Source organism: Mesoplodon mirus (assembly GCF_964341445.2).
Source record: "Mesoplodon mirus genome assembly, chromosome: 6".
NCBI classification, from domain to species: Eukaryota; Metazoa; Chordata; class Mammalia; order Artiodactyla; family Ziphiidae; genus Mesoplodon; species Mesoplodon mirus.
Genome location: NC_138982.1, coordinates 23,091,180 through 23,112,525, shown reverse-complemented (window position 1 = coordinate 23,112,525; position 21,346 = coordinate 23,091,180). Strand labels below are relative to the sequence as shown.

Genomic DNA, 21,346 nt, shown 5'->3' with positions numbered 1-21,346 from the left:
AAGTGCAGTTTAAAATAATTTTGGTAATTTTGATTTTGCTGAAAAAGTCAAGGGAACCATTAAGCTGGAGATCTTTGAAGACCACTCACAGAGCATGAATTTAAATTGTGTAGTGAAGGCAGTTCTGTGTAGCCATCTAGCTGGGAACTAACTGTCTTTCTTGGATCCTTAGTTGGTCTGTGGCATGTGGTGTGACACTTACCTGTTGCGGACAAGTAGCCAGGAACATCTGGCACATATAAGTAGGCCTTGCTGGTGTCAGCAGGTAATAATCCAGGAAAGACCGAGTTCTACCAACGTAATGCTTAGTTCTAGTGAGGAAGTTACGGTATGGAACACATTTCTCTGTCAACTTGTTGAAAATGTCATTCATGTTTCAAGGGTTTTGGAATTTGTATGTGATTAAAACGTGAGCTGGAGGGCATGCCGGCAGGCAGGGCTGGTAACAGGGTAAAGTGTAGGATGGGGGTTGGGTGGGCAGGGGTCTTCGGCGGTACTGAGATTCTCCAGCGGGAAGCATGGAAGAAGGGCTCTGCTTGGCTAGTAGGCACAGGTGCTTGCTGATGTCGGTAAGAACCCAGTTAAACTCTGGTGTCAGTATTCTGCTTCCCTCAGCTCTAAGCCAGAGCTCCTTCCTGGTGGCTAGCAGTGTCCTGGCTGGTTAGGTGTGGGAGGACGCTTACAAGGAGTTCATCTGGATGTTTTTAAATGGATGGCTACGTCTTCCTTTGTTCTTAGGGTTTTTTCCGGAGAAGCATTCAGCAAAACATTCAGTACAAGAAGTGCCTGAAGAATGAAAACTGCTCTATAATGAGAATGAATAGGAACAGATGTCAGCAGTGTCGTTTCAAAAAGTGTCTGTCTGTTGGAATGTCGAGAGATGGTACGTCCCCAGTTTAAAGAGTGCTCTCCTTAAAGCGCGTGGAGCTTGGCCCTTATTTCTCAGCATAAACCGGAGCTATAAGCCGATTACCAATGGCCCCCTTGTGTTCAGGGTGAAACAGGTTTTAGAAAACACATTTTGATTCCTTGTAGGATGCCAAATTCATTCAAGTCAAAATTCTAGCATCATCACCCCAGAAACAGCTTTAGCTCTCTTCTTTTTTTGTTGCTTGCCTGTGAAAAGACCCATTTTTTCCCCTATGCAATTTGAGTACTTTTTCTTTTTCCTACAAAAAAAAAAAAAATTTACTTTCTCTTGATATAGGAGTCCTTGGCTTTTTTCCCTGATCTCTTAGCAGTCCTGAGGAACCCATTCCTCCCTACGTGAATCAGCTCTATCACTTCTCAGTCCTGATATGACACAGTGCTTTTAGGGCACTGATTCTGAATACTTTGAAAGGAGATGCAAAATTGAAAGAGACGTCAGGGTCTGGAGTGGAGGTGGTTGCTCATTTCTGGCATGATCCACTCCCGTGGAAAATAAAGGTTGTGGTGATTTGCAGGACCTTTAGTAGTATTTATGGATGATGTCCCTGGAAGATGTGAGTCTTCTGTCCGTTGTTTTTGGGAAATCATTTTTGGATAGTCTCATTGTGTTCTAAGTAACATAATAGAGGAGTATGAGGTTTTCAGAGGGATTGGCTTCGTAGAGTTAATTAAAGGGCTTCCCTGGTGGCGCAGTGGTTGAGAGTCCGCCTGCCAATGCAGGGGACACAGGTTCGTGCCCCGGTCCGTGAAGATCCCACATGCCGTGGAGCGGCTGGGCCCGTGGGCCATGGCTGCTGAGCCTGCACGTCCCGAACCTGTGCTCCGCAGCAGGAGAGGCCACAGCAGTGAGAGGCCTGCGTACCGCAAAAAAAAAAAAAAAAAAAAAAAAAGAATTGCTAAGAATGAACCTTGTATTTATCTAGGGAAGGGTCATTTAAGCAGTCCTTTAGATTACTCTAGTATCTTATTGACGCAGAAATATAGTGTTGTAATAAGGAGGTTCTTGAATGACAGGTTTCAGCAATTGATGTTCTGTATTTTCAGTTGCTTGAAATTTTTTTTTTTTTTGCGGTACGCGGGCCTTTCACTGCTGTGGCCTCTCCCGCTGCGGAGCACAGGCTCCGGATGCGCAGGCCCAGCGGCCATGGCCCACGGGCCCAGCCGCTCTGCGGCACGCGGGATCCTCCCGGACTGGGGCACAAACCCGCATCCCCTGCATCGGCAGGCGGACTCCCAACCACTGCGTCACCAGGGAAGCCCTGAAATTTTTTTTAATAGCACTAGAAATACTAATCCAAAGTTGATGGATATTGTGATTTCCCCAAAAAGAGTAAAAATGGCCACCAGTTGTACAGGAGGGAGCATAGGTAGAGTGTGCACCGTGATACAGTTGTTTGTCTGTGGTCGTGACAGTGTCAGAGGCTGCAGTTAGATTAGTGAGGCTTTCTTGCTGGGTGGATATTGAATTTTTATTATCTCTGTATAAATGTTAGGTGGAAAGAAGCTTTTTCCCCTCAGGGATATGAACGTTGGAAACAGGACTCATTCTAAGACTAGTCTCTAAGGTAGTGCAGGATGAATGATTTTATTTTTGTTTCATTGATTTTAATTGAAATCCAGCAAGTTTATTTTCCAATAACTACATTTCTATTGACTGTGATTTTTCTTTTCTTTTCTTTTCTTTTCTTTTTAAAAGATTTTCTCTTTTAAGAAGTTGGAAAAGGAGATCCCTTCCTAGTTGGGTCTTGAGAATAAGGTTACAAAAATGAATGGACGGAGGTCATTCAGAGAGTGACTGTACCTACGGGTTCCATCAGTGTTGGGGGATGTGGGTAGCTGAATCACGTGTACCTTCTTGAGAACAGAGCCTTCAGCTTTCTTAGTAAGGTGCTGTATAGTAATGCTGGTCTGCTGCAAACTGATTTTCATTCGTTAATTTCAAATTTCTTTCTTAGGCTTTGTTTATAAAATACCCTAGAGATCTTCTGAGCTTTATTTTGAGAGAAAAACGAAAAATTGTCTTCCTGCTCCCACTTCCTGTGGTACCACAAAAACGTAACCAGCAAGTTTAGGATAATTTGGGCCAGACGCAAATGGATGTTCTTTACTCATATGACCAGAAGCCATAGCTATCAGAGCCAGTTTTGCGTTATTTTGTATAAACGGGTCTTATTTAGAATGTAGATGTTAAATATCTTTTTCTTCAATAGCTGTTCGGTTTGGTCGTATCCCTAAGCGTGAAAAACAGAGGATGCTAATTGAGATGCAGAGTGCGATGAAGACCATGATGAACAGCCAGTTCAGTGGTCATCTACAGAATGACCAATTAGTAGAACATCATGAACAGACAGCTTTACCAGCCCAGGAACAGCTGCGACCCAAGCCCCAGCTGGAGCAAGAAAACATCAAAAGCTCTTCTCCCTCTTCGGATTTTGCAAAGGAAGAAGTGATTGGCATGGTAACCAGAGCGCACAAGGACACCTTTATGTATAATCAGGAGCAGCGAGAAAACTCGGCAGAGACCATGCAGCCGCAGAGAGAACGGATTCCTGAGAACATGGAGCAGTATAATTTGAATCACGACCGTTGTGGCAGTGGGCTCAGCAGCCACTTTCCTTGTAGTGAGAGCCGGCAGCACCTCGGTGGACAGTACAAAGGGAGGAGCGTAATGCATTACGCCAATGCGCATGCCATTTGTATTGCAAATGGACATTGTGTGAACTTCTCCAATGCTTATACTCAGAGAGTATGTGATAGAGTTTCCACAGATGGATGTTCTCAGAATGAGAACAAGAATAGTTACCTGTGCAACACTGGAGGGAGAATGCATCTGGTATAGTGAAATCACTTTTTTTGCTCACTTTGTATCAAGGAAAGCTTTGAAGGCTTTCTTTTATTCAGAGGACAGGGGTGGGGATGTCAGAAAACCTAAGAGATTTACAGAATCAATTTTGCGCAGTACTTTAGGTCAAATATTTTTAATAAACATCATTAGTTGAATGAGCTGATTTCATACAGAGCTAGGTACAGGCATGTTATTTGATTGGTACTATGATTGGGATTAGGATTTTATGTAAAATATGGATCATGAAGAATTGGTCCTTTAATTCTTAGAAATCCTTTTCAAACTTGAAGCCTTCAGGTTAATCATTGCCTTACTAGCTTTGGGATTTTCTCAGAGGGCTGATCTTTTAGCTTGCCATGGTCAGTAATTCCTTGATTTAGAAGGAAAGTGTTTTCTTTAACCATTACCATTATAATGCAAAAGGGTCTTTGGATATAGAACATGGATGTTTCGTTGTTTGAAAATTTAGGCATAGTTTAATATAATTTGCTGGTTTCTAAGGATTTTCTCAGACTTCATCCTATGGAATGAGTTAATGTTACTCATATCATTTAAGTGTTTTCATCAAATACAATAGTCTACGTGAAAGTACATTGTTTATATTCAGCCCAAATTTCATCCAAAACAGCAGTACCGCGGCACTTCCAGTTTACACAATGAGATCCTTTGATAGTGCTTGGTATTTTCTACAGCCAGATAATTAAAATCTTCTTTTTTCATTTTCAAGATAGTTGACTCTACCCCAGTCCTAATGTTAGATTTTTTGGGGTCACTTACAGGTATTTGATTCCATGGATCTGGAAGGTAGCCTCATATTTTTTTAGGCTTAGTGGCTCTGTTAAGGAGGGAAAAAACGTGTAAGCATTTAGGTTCTGATCTGTGATATTCTCCATGGTTATAGAATCGTCCCATTCCTCGATCTCCTATGGATTTAATGAAAATTTAAAGGCTCATTTTACTAATAGAGTATATAGTGTATGTTTCATAATCTTTGTAGTGTCCTAATACCTTCTTTGGCTTCCTATTTTTTTTCCTCCCCAATCCTCATTTAGAAGGTACATCTTGTATGTCCAGTCATTGTGTCCTAATTGAACAGGTGGAGGCCAGTGGTCACACCATTGTATATGAAATAAGTGGTCAGTGACCTTTTTCAAAAAAGTGAGGCATCTCACTGTCTTTTCCTGTTTGAAATTACAACAGTGTAATTGTGCCTATTTAGAAAAAAGTGAGTTTTGAAATACTAAGTGTGGGGTTGGACTCTAGGCCTGTGACATCTAGCTGTATTTGGATAAATCACTAAACCTCTTAAAGTCCCATTTCCTTATCTAAGCAATGGTAATTATAATGTCTGCCATGACTAAGTAGTAGGGTTGAGAATCAAGTGAATGAATATGTATGAATTTGTTTGAAAACCATAAAACCCAGTGCAAGGTGGCAGCAATATTACAAAATAAACTCTCAAACCTGTGCAACAGGTTTTTGAACTAGCTTGTGATAGGTGTACTTTTTGCTTAGGCTACCTCTTTTATGATAAGTTAACTGCTGTTTAAGTTAGGTTGCTGTGAGGCTCTCTGTCACAAGGCAAGTAGCAAATGGAGAAAGTGCTAATATTAATAGATTTTACTGGTGTCGGAGGGTATATTCATGGGGTTTCCATTGATTGATATGCTACCTTTGAAATTTCTTTACCACCTCTCACAATTCAGTAGTTCTTCTGTTTTGTGCGTATTAGGTTTGTCCAATGAATAAGTCTCCATATGTGGATCCTCATAAATCGGGGCATGAAATCTGGGAAGAATTTTCGATGAGCTTCACCCCAGCAGTGAAGGAAGTGGTGGAGTTTGCAAAGCGTATTCCCGGGTTCAGAGATCTCTCTCAACATGACCAGGTCAACCTTTTAAAGGCTGGGACTTTCGAGGTAAGTTTTATTTATCATGAATATTGATACAGGGCAAGGTAGTATTTTATTTTATTTTATTTTAATTTTTTTAAAACAAATTTATTTATTTATTTTGGCTGTGTTGGGTCTTCGTTGCTGCACACGGGCTTTCTCTAGTTGCGGTGCACAGGCTTCTCATTGCGGTGGCTTCTCTTGTGGAGCACAGGCTCTAGGTGCGTGGGCTTCAGTAGTTGTGGCATGCGGGCTCAGTAGTTGTGGCTCGCGGGCTCTCGAGCGCAGGCTCAGTAGTTTTGGCACACAGGCTTAGTTGCCCCGCGGCATGCGGGGTCTTCCCGGACCAGGGCTCGAACCCTTGTCCCCTACACTGGCAGGCAGGTTCATAACCACTGTGCCACCAGGGAAGTCAAAGGTAGTATTTTACTTTGATTCTTTTCTCAACAACTATTTATAGTCCAGAGGCTGAAAATATCAACAAAAGAGTGACCGTCTCAGGATCTTGGGAAAAGACAAGGTAAAGGCCAAGTTACTTAGGACTTTAAATACAAACGGACTGTATTTGCAGCTCACGAACTCCCAAGTTCCAGAATCGCTTTCAGGTGTGGACTTGGTGGGTTCCCTGAGTTAGACACCTCCTGAAAGCCTAACCCAGCGTTTACTATGTTCAGTACTGGACACGAAGGGTAAAGAGATCGTGGTGTTTGTCTCCTAGGAGATGGTAGGATATTTGGGAGTGGTTTCCGACATCTCTTATGTATGTACCACTGTGGATCTTCAGGGCCTCGCCTCACTCCAGGATCCTTGGCTACTTTTGCTTCTCCGCCTTCTGCCTGGGCCTGGGGCAGCCCCTGTTGCCAATTTGAGTAGGATGCAGACAGAGCCTCTCGCTGTGCTTGCTTAGGGACCTCTCACCTGTCTGCCCCGGGGCTTCCCTGCTGCTGCTGAGGTGGGAGAAGTCTCAGCACTTGCTCAGCACTCACGTAGGCATTATCCTGAAATGCAGGGGGTGGGTGGGACGTTGATGCCGGTGGGCCCAGTCTTTGATCAGCAGGGGAAGGGAGCTGGGGGAAGATCTTCACTTCCCCGGATGGTCCCACAGGATCCGGCTCTCAGTTGTTGATGTCACGTGGTGTCCAGCTTAGCAGTCAGTATGTCCTCTGATACTGACTCTCTTTCCTTTCCATCTCACTTCCTTTTTCTTAACTGTTGTTTTCACATGTGCCAGTGCACATCCCACATAAACCCTTGCCTTCGGGTCTATTCTCTGGGGCACCTGAGCTAGAACAGAGAAGATGTTTTTGTAAATAAAATAGCTGTGATAGAATTCCAAAGAAACACTTACAGGTTAGGGTTTTCAGTTCAAAGGAAAACATTAGACTTAAGGTTTAAAGTCAGAAGGGATGTCAGAGATCAAGTTCAATTCACCCAGTTTTGAGGTTAGGTAACTACAGCCCAGGGAGGTGAAGAGACTTTTCTTTCCTGGGTTACCAGTAAATTCATAACACGGTCAGGACTAGAACACAAATCTCACGCTCCAGGACTTGTGTTCTTTTCTCCTTGTGATTTGTCTGAGGATTGCTGTGTTGCAGAGCTAGCACCATCTTCTTCGGAGGCTCACTCTCTTTTGGGTTGTCTTGGGTAAAACAAGTCTTTGCTTGGGAGCGTTGCAAAGGGCAAGCGTTTGTTCAGTGTTCCTCTGGTTATGAGAGAAATATGTGGCCTAGATGTTACCGTTTACTGTAGTGGAGGGAGTGCTGCAGGTTAGCCGTTGTTGACTGGTTTGGTCTGGATTTCCATTATAACTTGATGTCTGGAGCACCTACTATCATAGTTTTCTTTGTGTACTGTCTCTTGGGGTTATGCTTTCTTAAAATAGACTAATTGGAGTTCGTCTGCTGCATTTGCCTTGGTTGCATTTGGTGTTTGGGTGTTTCCAAGTGTTGTTGCATTGAAATACTGCTCTTTTTACTTAGGGCTTAGAGACCATATGATACACTTGGTAGCTTAAAGAGTTTGCTAAATGCCTTTGGCCAAGGCCCAGTTTCAAATTTCTTGGCATTATTGCCTGCTTTAATTTCAGTTTTGGGGCTTTTTTTTTGCCTGCTTTAATTTTGAATTTACATTTCAGAATCTTTATTCAGAGTATCACAGGACTTGAGTATTTTGCCACCGGTGGCTGGAATTTTTTTGATGCTCTTCCTAGAGTATTTATCGCTCTGGTGGAGATTTTGTCTTAAGCAAATGGTTCTGGGTAAAAATAAACTTAGTTTTTCTTCTACAACTCTTCTTTTATGTGTAGGATGTCTCTTAACTGACTTGAATACTGAGTTATTTTTTAGTATTACTGTTGAACTTCTCCAGATACATTTAAGTCTTTTTCTTTTTCCAGGTTTTAATGGTACGGTTTGCATCATTATTTGACGCAAAGGAACGTACTGTCACCTTTTTAAGTGGAAAGAAGTATAGTGTGGATGATTTACACTCAATGGGAGCAGGGGATCTGCTAAACTCTATGTTTGAATTTAGTGAGAAGCTAAATGCCCTCCAACTTAGTGATGAAGAGATGAGTCTGTTTACAGCAGTTGTCCTGGTTTCTGCAGGTAAGGAAGCTGGTTGACAATTGTGCAACACCTGGAACATAGTGACCAATGGGGAGAAGGTGGCAGTTGACTAGGTTCCAGCAAGCTGTGTAGAGGGGAGAAGGCCTTAGGAAAGATGCTAAACTATGAATCTGTTATTTTTGCAGAATTAATTTTTCTTTTTATCATGGCAGTAAAAGTCAAAAGTGCTGTACAGGGATAAAAGGATGTTTAGATCTGGGCCTCATATATACCACTCTTAGTCTTTAGCTTTTGTTCATAATTTTTTACGAGTCTAAAGTGTTATTTCATGGATTTATTTTTTGGAACGTGTATTTCTAGGTAGGTGGTTATAATATGAATCTAAGTTTTAGTTAAAATATTATGTGGGTTACTTGAAAATGTTACAAGTATCAAGATGTATTACTGTGTTTTGTTACAAAAATCAGGCAATTATGAGTTATAGGCTTTCACCCAACTTTGTTTTGTGTTTTCTGTGTGACTTGGTAAGTAATTTTCTCTCTTTGGGTCTCGGTTTCCTTATCCTGTGAAAGGAAGGGATTGTACCATGGGAGCCTCCAAGATTGTTGAGTCCTATCATTTAATGTTTATTTATATGAGTCATTGATGGTGTTTCCCAATTTCCCTGCCACCTTGCATTATATTGCAGTTATTTCTGACCGAAGTATTTCAACTCAGACAGTAGTTAGTAAGGCAGAAATGATTCCTGATAGCATATTGGAAATTGAGACAGTGACTTTCTTGGGGACATGTAAAAAACTGCCAGCCGGGGCTTCCCTGGTGGCTCAGTGGTTGAGAGTCTGCCTGCCGATGCAGGGGACATGGGTTCGTGCCCCGGTCCGGGAAGATCCCACGTGCCGCGGAGCAGCTGGGCCCGTGAGCCATGGCTGCTGAGCCTGCGCGTCCGGAGCCTGTGCTCCGCAACGGGAGAGGCCACAACAGTGAGAGGCCCGCGTACAGCAAAAAAAAAAAAAAAACAAAAAAAAACTGCCAGCCTTTTTTAGGTATCGCTAACTTTATTTTAAACCGGAGCACAGGCTCCGGAAGCGCAGGCTCAGCGGCCATGGCTCACGGGCCCGGCCGCTCCGCGGCACGTGGGATCCTCCCGGACCGGGGCACGAACCCGTGTTCCCTGCATCGGCAGGCGGACTCTCAACCACTGCGCCACCAGGGAAGCCCTAGACAGTATATTGATATGACTTACTTTAAGTTTCCCATTTGCTTCCTACTGCGTAAAAGACCTTGTGCTGAACACTGTGAGGGTTGTAAAGTATAAGCTGTGGCCCCTGGTTATGTGGCTGGACTGTAAGTCAGTAACTCTTACATCAGCCATCCTTAAGGAGAGGAAGCTCTTTGTGTATCTGAAAGGGCCTGTTGCACGTCAGTGGTATAAAAAACTTACGCCATTTGCAAGCATTATTTGGCTACCTTTTCTGATCAGCTCTACCTGGGTAGCTAAAAATGCACTTAGGGGAATAGTTTGGATGGACTGTGTCAGTGAGGGATGCCTGTTTTCCTAGTAACCTTGTAATGCTTCTTGCGCTTACCTACCGTTTCGCAGTCTCTTCATGAGTCATTAGTAATGGTTTGCGTTGTCATCAGATGACTAACTCTTTAAGTGTGAAATAAAGGTCATCCATGCTTGGTAACGTCTTTATCTGATGAAGATGCCTTAAGTGCTAGGTGTTCGGGGGAGACAGAACAAGCGTGAAGACACAAGCTTTGTGTTCCATTTGGAGAGACAGACCAACACAGAAAGCTTTGTGTTACTAAACTGCTTGGTTCTGACTGAGGTAGGTAGGAGTCTAGGAAGGAAGATGAAGTCATCTGAGAAGGCTTTGTGGGGAGGATGGGGTATTAGGTTTTCCCAGCCAGAGGTGAGGGATGGCATGGAGCGGGGCCAAAGCCTGGGGTGCACGTCAAGGAGGAGGGGCCGAAGGCTTGGGGTGAGGGGAGCACCGGGTTACAGAGGGACAGCTGTGCAAGCTAAACAGAAGAGCTTTAACTGAAATGTGGGGCAGTGGAAAGTCAGTGTAACTTCGTAAGTAGGGGAATGATCTGGCATGAACAAAGCGATGCTTTAACCTTAGTTCTGCATTTTTGTGCTGGGTGAATTAGACAGGTGAGTCATCAGAGCTGGAGAGTCAGATCGAGAGGCTGTTGAAATAACTCCAGGTATGAGGCAGTGGAGTGAACTCTTCTGAAGTAGGTTGTGGCAGAGGAGGGGGGAAGGAGGGACTATGTCCCCGAGGTAGTTCGGGGAAGAAAAGAAGGCCAAGGGGTAAAAGGGAGCTCTCTGCCGGAACCGTGCTACTTCAGTTGTATTTTCCACCAGGAACGTGATCTTTATGTTTCAAATTTTAATTTTGAAAAAGCCTTCTTTTGTTATCTGATCATAAGAATAATATGGGTTCTTTGAGAAATTAGAAAACATTAAGATGAAAATAAAGATGATAATATCACTACCAAGAAAGACCACTGTTAGCATTAGGGGTCTGCCTCTCTCCATTCACCCATCCACCATGTGTCCATTTGCCTGCTTATTGATAGATGGTACCAAAGGGGAGAGACGGACTGTAAAAGATGGTAAGGGATTCTTGTTTGTGTTGTGTTTATATATGAAGATACACAGGCAACACAACATGCATGCATTTTAAAATATGTTGTTTCACTTAAGTATATGATAGTGTTCATGTCGAATTTAAAGCTTTGTCACTTAAAAACAACTGTTGTCCTTTTTTTAAAGAACAATATTGTTCTTTTTTTAAAGCAGGAAAATAAAATTCCATAACTATAGAAGAGTATAAAATGGAAAGCCTTCCTTCTTCTATTCCTAGCCTGTTCTTCAGAGAACTAGATTTCTAACCATCTTTCTTTTCATTGTTCTGATGGTTGCTGACCCAACTGTAAATACTATGCTTGTACCTCTTTTTATTTAGTAGATGTAACTGATAAATAAAAGTTCCCTCTCAGGGCTTTCCCTGGTGGCGCAGTGGTTAAGAATCCACCTGCCAATGCAGGGGACACAGGTTCGAGCCCTGGGCCGGGAAGATCTCACATGCCGCGGAGCAGCTAAGCCTGTGCACCACAACTACTGAGCCTGCGCTCTAGATCCTGCGAGCTACAACTACTGAGCCCACATGCCACAGCTACGGAGCCTGCGCTCTAGAGCCCCTGTGCCGCAACTATTGAAGCCTGTGTGCTTAGAGGCCATGCTCCACAACAAGAGAAGCCACCGCAATGGGATGCCCATGGCACCGCAACGCAGAGTAGCCCCCGCTTGCCGCAACTAGAGAAAGCCCGCACGCAGCAACAAAGACCCAATGCAGCCAAAAATAAATTAAAAAAAAAAGTTCCCTCTCACTTTTCCCCCTCAATTTTTATGTTTTATTTTTTCTGCTGCTTTACTGGTTTTATTTATAAATTTAACATGCTCGCAGTCTTTGCTCACTCAACTCTTTCATAACCTGTCAGATAGTTTAGATAGAATATTCTCACCATCCAGGGACACAGGGCCCTCCTTTCTCCACATCCTGGCTTCTTCTGCGCTAACGTTTCTTCTACATTGTCAAGAATGAAAATATTTACGTTCTGTTCTATAAATGTGACTATTTTCCATGCTTTATTTATCAGTTGATTCTAAAAATTGAACAGTGAAACATCAGCATCTGTAGTAATACGATCACGTGAATAGTGCTCGTAGTGTTCTCACGGTGGGACTGAAAGGGTAACAAGGCAACACAGACTCTCCCCTAAACCTGCCCTTTCTGAAGGGCATGTTCCATAAATAACATGGGTTATTTATTTATATTCTCTGTTAACTGTTTAGAGTTAAGCAACATTATAGTTTGCTTTATATTCAAAATAGCTTTTGTTTTTCTTGGAATCTACACTTGCCTTCTGGTTCTTGTTCTGTTCTGGTGGTGGTTGTCCGAAGAAGTGCTAGCTAATGATCTCATTATATAATTTTGTCTTCACAACAGACCTTGGATGTGAGCTAGGACATGTTATCCTCAGTTACGACAGGCAAGGAATTTGAGGAACAGGGGGCTTGAATAATTTGCCCAAGGTCACATTTTTCATAATGGGCTGATCAGGCATTTGAATTCCTGTTAGTCTAGCTTCAGAAGGCTTCCCACTCTACCGCTTGTTAACAGAATAGCTCAAGCTCCTAAGGGAGAGAGCAGTCTCAAGCACGGTATTTATTTGCCTGTGAGATCGGAAGACTCTTGATACCATGGAGAGAAGAGGAATTACACCTGGAAGGTAAATTCTTTTTCAGGTTGTGTGTAATGGCCGCAGTCACTTCCAGTTGAAGATTAGAGACTGGGCTGTGGGTGTGAGACCAGGGCTCACCTGGATGTGGGTTTCAGTTGTCCTTATGGAGGCTCCGTTGAAGGAACTTAACTTCCATCGTGTAGGAAGTGAATATGCATCAGGAGCACAGTTGGTGAGGAGGACAAGCTTGGGAGATAGTTAAGGAAGTAGAAAGCCGTATCATGAACTGAATTCTGCAGGTAGTGGTACAGCACTTAGGACATCCTTTGGAAGGGGAATTTCCATTTCAGTCTGTGCGTTCTAGTGTTGCAGTTTCTAGAGGATCGTGTTGTATGATCCAGCTAGATTTGTAGTTAGGTCCTCTGGCCTTCAAATCGTGAAGGCATGGTTTTAGAAAAACTTAATATGATTAACATTTTTAGGTACAGTATAGGCATCTGTTTCCCCGAAGGGGGTTGACTACATAAGCATAGGTCACCGAAACACAAGATATTCACTGGAGGACCAACCACGTATAATACTAACTCGAATGTCCTTTCCCACTTCCTGTCTGTTGCTTTCTTTGCCGTCTAGATTATTTTGTTTGTGGGGATCATTCTTTCCCAGTTGTTACTGTAAATTACTGATGATACTATGTAAACCTATTACTTTCTTCTGTCCAAATATGAGCTCTCTAAAGGAAGGAATTTTGGTTTGTTTGTTATGTTCACTGCTAATTCCCTAGCACCCATCACAGAATAAGTGTTTGGCGAATGAATTAGTAAATTGCAAGGCTGTTAAAGAAAACAATTACTTGAACATTAAGGGCAAGGAGAGTCTTGGAAGCATGATTGAAAGCTTTAAGTAGTTTTGCAGAGATGACCCTTATGACTGTATGGCCAGAGTCAAGTGTCAAAAGAGATCTTTTGTCCATCTCACAATTTTGTGTGATAAATCATGACTCCTTCCGCCCCCAGCCAGTAGTCGGCATTCAATTTGTTTCTTTTCCTGTAAGAATTAGCACACAGTTGTAGTCATAATCCAAATTTTATTAAATGTAATATAAAACTATTTTCATCATTTTTTCCTGCATTTAAGTTAGTCAGACTTTCCCCCCCTTTACTATTAAATTTTAGTCCTTGTTCTGAGTGTTTGCATTGCGAGTAACGTTTTTCAGCTATCAGTTATAATGTAAGACCTCCTTGATTTCCTTGTAAAAAAAATGAAAAAGGGGTGTAAATGGCCAGAGAATTTTGCTTCCTTGGAGAAGTCCTTTTCTTGTTAATTACAACCCCCTATACTTGGAGCCATTGAATATTTCTTGTGCACTACGGTCTCCTATTGTAAAGGGAAGAAATGGCCCATGCTGATGAAAAAAGTCCATGGCAAACAACATAAGTTCGGCTCATTTAAGGATACTTTCCTTTATTGCTGGTTTATGCTAAATCACTAATTTATTAATATTTTTGTATGATGAGTTCAATAAACACAGTCTGCTAAGTGAAAGTGAATGCAAGTTAATACAACTAGGTAATAAAGTTGCATACTATGTTAGTTATCTACTACTGCATAACAAATTACCCGAAAACTCAGTGGCTTAAAAATGCATACATTTATTATCTCTGAGGGTTAGGATATGGGTGCCTCTGGCTCAGGGTTTCTTAGGAGGTTGCAGTCGAGCTGTGGGCAGGCTGTGGTCTCACATGAAGGCTCCAGTCACTAGGGCAGGATCTGCTTCCAGGCTTATTCACGTGGTGGTTGGCAGGAGTCATTCCCTGCAGTCGTTAGACTGAGCACCTCAGTTCCTGGCTGGCTGGCGGCTGGGGACCACCCTCAATTCCCTCGCTCTCAGGCCACTTCATAGGGCATCTCACATGGCGTCCGGCTTTCCTCAGGGCAAGCGAGTGAGAGCTTGCCTAAGGTGGAAGCCACCGCTTTTTCTACAATGTTTTATTCATTAGTAGTGAGTGAGTCTGGCCCACCCAAGGGGAGAGGGATCCACTCGTGGGTCCCAGGTGCCTGCCACCTACGGTGACGTGCCGGTGTGGTATGTACCACATGAGATGAAAATACACTGCTAAACCACATGACCCATTTCATTTTGCCAATCAGAAGCAGTTGAAATTAGATAGCATCTAATTTTAAAAATCAGAACCTCTAGATTTTTGTGAGCAGATACCTAATCACTATAAAGAATTCTGATTTATCAAATGAACTATGTGATATATATTTTTATAATAAATAGCTACAAAAATTTGCCACTGGGATTTAAAAAATTCCGTCAGTTATCTTTTGCCTCTGTTCCAATGTGTAAAACCTTGTTTTGAATTCATTAATGAGACCGACAGCACGGATTATATTTGTATTTAATGTTAATAACATGTCCTCCTCCATCTCGCTCTCTTCCTCACTCTCCCTCAGATCGATCCGGGATAGAAAACGTCAACTCTGTGGAGGCTTTGCAGGAAACGCTCATCCGCGCCCTAAGGACCTTAATCATGAAAAACCATCCAAACGAGGCCTCTATTTTTACAAAACTTCTTCTAAAGTTGCCAGATCTTCGATCTTTAAACAACATGCACTCCGAGGAGCTCTTGGCCTTTAAAGTTCACCCCTAAGGCCTTGGTTTATTTAAACATGGACTGATTGATGCTGACTGTATATTTTGTGCGGAAATGCTTCTTTACGTGTGTACCATACGCGGAGGTAGGGGAGACCTCTAAGACGACGTGAGACTGCAGGCTGCCTCTGTGACCAGGCAGCAGCTGTTTGCTTGAGATTTCTTCAGCCATGCTTAGACATTGACCGCAGTTCCCCGGTAGACCAGTCAGCGGTGTTGCACTTAAACTGGAGAAGTTACACTGAATTATAGTCACACTGAATGTTAGACTTTTTCATCTGCCAAAACCAAAAACCATTTTGATCTCCCTGTGGTACACATGTAATGCACAATCACAAGTATATGAGGACTTAAAAATTAATCCTTTGTGGTGGAAGTTCTCTTGTAAAATGGAAACTTGATTTCACCCCAAGACTGATCTGGTGTTTGGAGACTTTGCAAGTTAGGAAACCTCCTTGTCTGTGCTCCATTCTGCCACCGTGAAAGTGCGTGGTCCTGGACAGGCTCGCCGGTTGTGGAAAATGAGACTTGATCGTGTTCCCAATGCCCCGCCTCACAGAGATGCTGACGAATGTCTAGAAAGCATATTTACCTCCTGGGAGATAGGCACTATGTAAATATGGTAAAAGTTTTGTTATTATAATTATTCATAATAATACTCTTTATTTCTATGCATTTCTGAGAAATCATTTCACAGTCCACACCAATCTATTATTCAGGGTTCCTGCATATGTGTGGGTTATCCTTCTGGCACACACATATTCAAAGTTTATGGGTACATTAAATACATAGTATGTGTACATAATATCTATGTGAATATAGTTATATATAAATATATTTCTTCACAATATTTTCAACTGTGAAGAACTTTATCATACAATAAACTTAAAACAAGAGGTGTCAAAAGACCCAAATTAGGTGCATTTTACCTGTTGATGACATAACCATTGCTTTAAATCTTTAGATAGTAGAGTAATGAATTTATGCTCTATTTTTGTTTATCTAAGTAACACTTAATGTACAAGTGCAACAGGCAGTTGAGTCCAGATTTCAAAAAACATGTATTTCAGAGTTCATCTTTGGCAAAATCTTTGGTTCAGGTACTAGTTGTTTAAAAGTTCATTCACATTCTTACTTTGTGCTAAGAAAGTTGCATTGCTGCCCCGTACACACATGCTGTAGCTTGATGATAAATATTTGGAGTCTTTCTGGAGAACCAACCAATGTTTAAGAAAACAGTTGAATATGTTGATGTGTGCCTGTGTGTGTGAGTGTGGGTGTGCAAGTGTGTTCTGAATCCACTTGTTTTTTTCCCCCTAGATAACACTACAGGGATTTTGTCAAATTAGATTTAATCTATAATTTGAAAAATATTTAGTGTGTGACCTACAGGCTTAGAAATGGCATAGTCAGAGACGTTTCATCCATATTTCTGATACTGGGCTTTATTAAATAGATAAGATCAGCCTCTTTATGGCAGTTGGAGAAAATTGCCAAGAAGTTGAGGATTTTTATGTGTGTTTTTCTGTTGCCCTGGTAGATAGCAATTAATTGGATTTTGGGGTAAAATTGCCTTCTATATAATTTTTGGATTGTATAAAATTACAAAAACGAAAAGATCCCATTATACTATACTCAGCCTGTTACTTTAATGACATGTGAGCAGAATGCCTTATTTTTTAGTAACCTTGTTTAACTTGTTGCTACTGGGACTTGAATTTCTGTGGCACTAGTTAAGTTAAAACAGAGTTAAACCCTCTCATTATTAAAGAGGAAAGGTGATGGTGATGTCTGTAATACAATATAAACCATAATCGTGATTTACCTTAAATAGGTATGACTTTTATGGGATATACAGTATAGTTTTTGTGAACTCTTTACATGATACCATTATCTTTTTATAATTTTTTTTCTAAGATAAATGCACAGTTTTCTTATATGGGGAATAGAAACAGCTTTTTTGAAGTAATACTGAAAACCTCAAAGATCATGTTGTTTCTTAATTTTTGCCTTTTGCATAAGCCTCTTTATAACATATATCTTTAAAACAGTTACTAAGTCTTTAGGAATGTGTAACCAGAACTATGTTAGTATTGCTTATAAACTTTAGTTAGGTTCAATATATACATGTATACATCTATATATAGGTATAGAGATTTGCATTTTGTCTTGTAAAATTTTATTTGAACAAATTCTTCCTGTAGGTAATGGGAAACAAAATTAATAGTTCATATGCCACTTGTAGCATTTCTGTGTTTGAAAATAGCCCAAGATTGAAACTTCTAATTCTAGAATTAAACCAGCAGCCTATTACAAGCACATTCTTTGATTGAGTCATTGGTTATAAACCTACTAAATGCGGAGAAGACAACCAGTTTAGGGAACTTCTGAGTTGGTGGGACACTGTTGATTAATGAACAATGTACTGTATGAATTAAGTGATGCTTTAACTCTGATTTTACATTTTAAAGTTAAAATATGGGCATTATGTCAGCAAACTTAAGGGCATTATGTCAGCGAGCTAAAACATTTTTTTCCTGTGCTTTTAATGTATCTCTTTACATGATCTGAGAGAGGGTTCAAGCCTTTAGAGAGAAGTAGCTGAGGAAAAGGGGGGAACATCTTCTTGGGATGAAGCTTTTCTTTATGGCGATGGTTTAATTACAGATTCAGAAATTAGAAGGAAATTTCAGTGGATTAAGTGTATAGCTTTCGTAACTACATTTCAAGAAATTACCATTGTAACTTGATAAGATATGATTTATTTTATGTAAACATCATTGCAAAGCAAGGTGTAGAAGCTCAGCTAGATTTATTACTGTGCACGAGAGTAAGTACCTATCTCAGTTATTCTTTTCCAATATAAAGTTTGCTGAATGTACAAGAAGAGTTTATCACTTAGGATATAGAATTTTTTAGGGGCTGGGGGGAGGGGCTCTGTCAGGAAATTACCTAGAAACAAAGATTGTCTTGATTTGATCTGAAACATAAAACTTGAAGCTATTCTTGAACTAACATGGAAAAATAAAATGGCTATTGTTTAAAAAAAAATGATAGAACTATATTGTTGACAAGATAGGAATTACGTTTATTTTCTACAAACTGTTATTGATGAACACATGGATAATATCTTCCTGTTTCTGAAAAGTAATCTGTACATGGGGGGAGGGAATAATAAATATTATTTCTAACCAGATGTGGTTTTTGGTATCTTTCTATCCTGACTTTTTGGTAAGACCATCTATAATTTAACTTACTACTTTCCCTGGAGCAGGGTCTCCTATGCATTGAACAGATCTCTGATTCAGTGGGGGGACGGGGCATGTCCGTATGCAGGGCTGTTTTAAAAAAGAAGACTGTTGTAGAGTTTGTTGAGAGATTCCAGCAAGGATCGTTACTGTTTTCCATAATGCCAGCTGAATAGTGGTTTGCCGTATTTGATAAGGTGGTCTTTCTGGGAAGGAGATGGTGAGAGAGGAAGGGGTAGGGTACCTGATGTAGCTGAGACTCAGCCTTGGCCGTGAATGGGACAAGGAGCCTCAGCGGGACCATGACCTCCTTTTCCCTTTCCCAGCGGCTGCAGCCAGGCGGGCAAAGTTAAGGTAGTTACTTAACTCAGCACTCCCTGCGGTTCCCAAGACCAGTAATATCCACTACTTTTCTGTGAATATTAGTCGATGTTAGGTGGGAGAAATGGGCTTCTTGATTAAACAGATGTGGCAATACTGGGTTAACCAAGGTTACCGAGATGTCTTTGTGGCATTCCTGTTCTCTAATGAGCAAATGTGCATCGTGGATCCTAAGGAAGGATTTAGTGGGATGTAGTTTTTCCCAAACTTTCTCCACCAAACAACCCTCCCCCGCCCTTTTTTGTGTGTGTGTGCTGAGCTCTTCTGAGGGCTCCTTGGAAAGTGTGCTTTCTGGAGAAAAAGTCCCTGTTAACCCACTTTGGGTTTTCATCAGGATGTTGATATATTCTGTCGATTATTGTACAAATTTGCATTGTATTTTGCCCCTTTTTTGCACAGTGTAAGAAACATTGAGCTCTAAATAAATGTGTGGTTGATGGAAAACAAAAGCGATTATAAAGTCCTTCCAAATTTTGGGAATGCTACAGCTGAGTAAATGAGTAAAGACAGCCAGTTCACGGATCTGGTTTTAGTTTTTACACCCATTTCGGCCTGTTAAAATTTGTTACATTTGCTTTTCTTTTTTTTTTTTTTTTTTTTTTTTTTTTTTGTGGTACGCAGGCCTCTCACTGTTGTGGCCTCTCCCGTTGTGGAGCACAGGCTCCGGACGCGCAGGCTCAGCAGCCATGGCTCACGGGTCCTGCCGCTCCGCGGCATGTGGGATCCTCCCGGACCGGGACACGAACCCGTGTCCCCTGCATCGGCAGGCGGACCCTCAACCACTGCGCCACCAGGGAAGCCCACATTTGCTTTTCTTAACTCTTACTCTGTCTAAAAGTGTAGGAAAACTCTGTAAAAGTCAGAGTTGCTCTTCACAGTGTGAAGGTTGGTGGCTTTGGGGTGATTTTCAGACACCAGAGTAGTAGATCCACTTAGAGCAACGGTGCATCGAACGGGTGTAGGATCCATAAGGGCAGTCTCGGAGGAAGCTCAGAACCTCTCCAGAACGCTTTATGTGGGGCACATTCCCCAGAAGGTAATCATGCTCTCAAAATCAGCATTTCCCCTACATTTTAACATAAATTACTAAAGAGGGTGAGATCAGTGTTTTTCAGAAAACTCAATACAAAACACCTGGGGTGAATATGGCATTCCTAAATCTTTTTTCTCCATTTTCCTACTGGTGTACATAGAATTGAGTGTGATCTTCTGAGGTCTCGAAGGTAAGCGGTTTTCTCTTCTGTCGTTTCATTTTTCCCTGAACCCTCCTTACCCTTTAACCTCAGCAGTCCCCCTCCCCCCATTACTTTGTTGCTTTGCTTGTAAATTTTCATCTATAATTTTCCCTCCTACAAGAGGCATTTCATTTCCTGAGAGATTCTGCAGTTAAACACAAGTAGGGTAGTTTCCAAAAGTGGAAAGCACCTACACTTCCATTCTCTCGATCATCTTTTTGCCCCTCCCTTGCACCTGCAATTGCTGTTCTTTTTCTAAACTGTTTTATCTGACAGGATTTTTGAGGAATAGACTGATGGTTTAGTTCTTCATTACTTACGTTTATTGAACATCTGTCTCAGGATTTTTTTTTTTTAATCCAAACGTAAAGGGAGGTTCCATGAAAATCCAGGGCGCTAATCCAGACAGCATTGTGAAGTTGTATGCCGGTGCAGCAGGTGGCTGCCAGTCACAGCACTTGCAATGGTGGCTGCCAGCAGCTCCTAGCCTAGTTCTAGCCGTGCTGTGCCGGGGCTGGCTTTTTGGGGCTCCTGAGGCCTGGTGTGACATGTTCAGGAATTTAGGGACCTGGTTATTAGAAACACAACCATTATTAAAAGTTAAATCATATAAGCTTACAGTTGAGTTATATTTGAAAGAGAATACTCAAAGCTCGCCTCTTCCTAATTCTTTTAAGTTTATTGTTAATGCTTTATGTGTATGGTGGGTTATGTGTATGGTGAGACTACTTCATGACGCTGTGTTCCTGCACATCTCTTCCCAACTCCCTGCCAAGGGATTATTATACCGTGAAAAGCTGCACATGCTCTGAATCACGGCTTGATTTATTGTTTTGTTGATTTTCTAGACTTAAGAAAGTGATGGAGAAAATGTTAATAATACAGGTTAAAAGTCTGTTGCCATTAACCATTGCAAGTGGCACAGAGAAGTGAAGAAATTCTTCAGTAGTTGAAAACTATTATCTGATTCAGCAAAGAAGTTTCTCATATCACTGATAAACAAGTCAAGTTCTAACATAGTTCTTATTGTTTGTTTTGTTGTATTAAAATACTTAAAATATCAACATTCATGCCAGAACTATACTTGTTTGTCAGTTGCAACTCTGGCAAAAATAAAAGAATGCATTCTATGAGAATTAATTGTTTATATGGAATTTACAGTAAAGAGTATTGTATGGGGCTTCTCTGGTGGCGCAGTGGTTGGGAGTCCGCCTGCCGATGCAGGGGACACGGGTTCGGGACACGGGTTCGTGCCCCGGTCCGGGAAGATCCCACATGCTGCGGAGTGGCTGGGCCCATGAGCCATGGCTGCTGAGCCTGCGCGTCCGGAGCC

General features: G+C 41.6%; 1 protein-coding gene across 1 annotated transcript in view; it reads left to right on the top strand.

Moving 5' to 3' along the window:
* The window catches only part of NR1D2 (nuclear receptor subfamily 1 group D member 2), a 26,374-nt gene extending 8,031 nt beyond the window's left edge, over positions 1-18,343 (top strand). The window contains 5 exon segments of the mRNA XM_082625787.1: positions 739-883; positions 3,141-3,763; positions 5,508-5,693; positions 8,062-8,272; positions 14,951-18,343. Of these exon segments, the coding sequence (XP_082481913.1) occupies positions 739-883; positions 3,141-3,763; positions 5,508-5,693; positions 8,062-8,272; positions 14,951-15,147 (1,362 nt within the window). The 3' untranslated portion in view covers positions 15,148-18,343.
* The last annotated feature ends 3,003 nt before the right edge of the window (positions 18,344-21,346 follow it).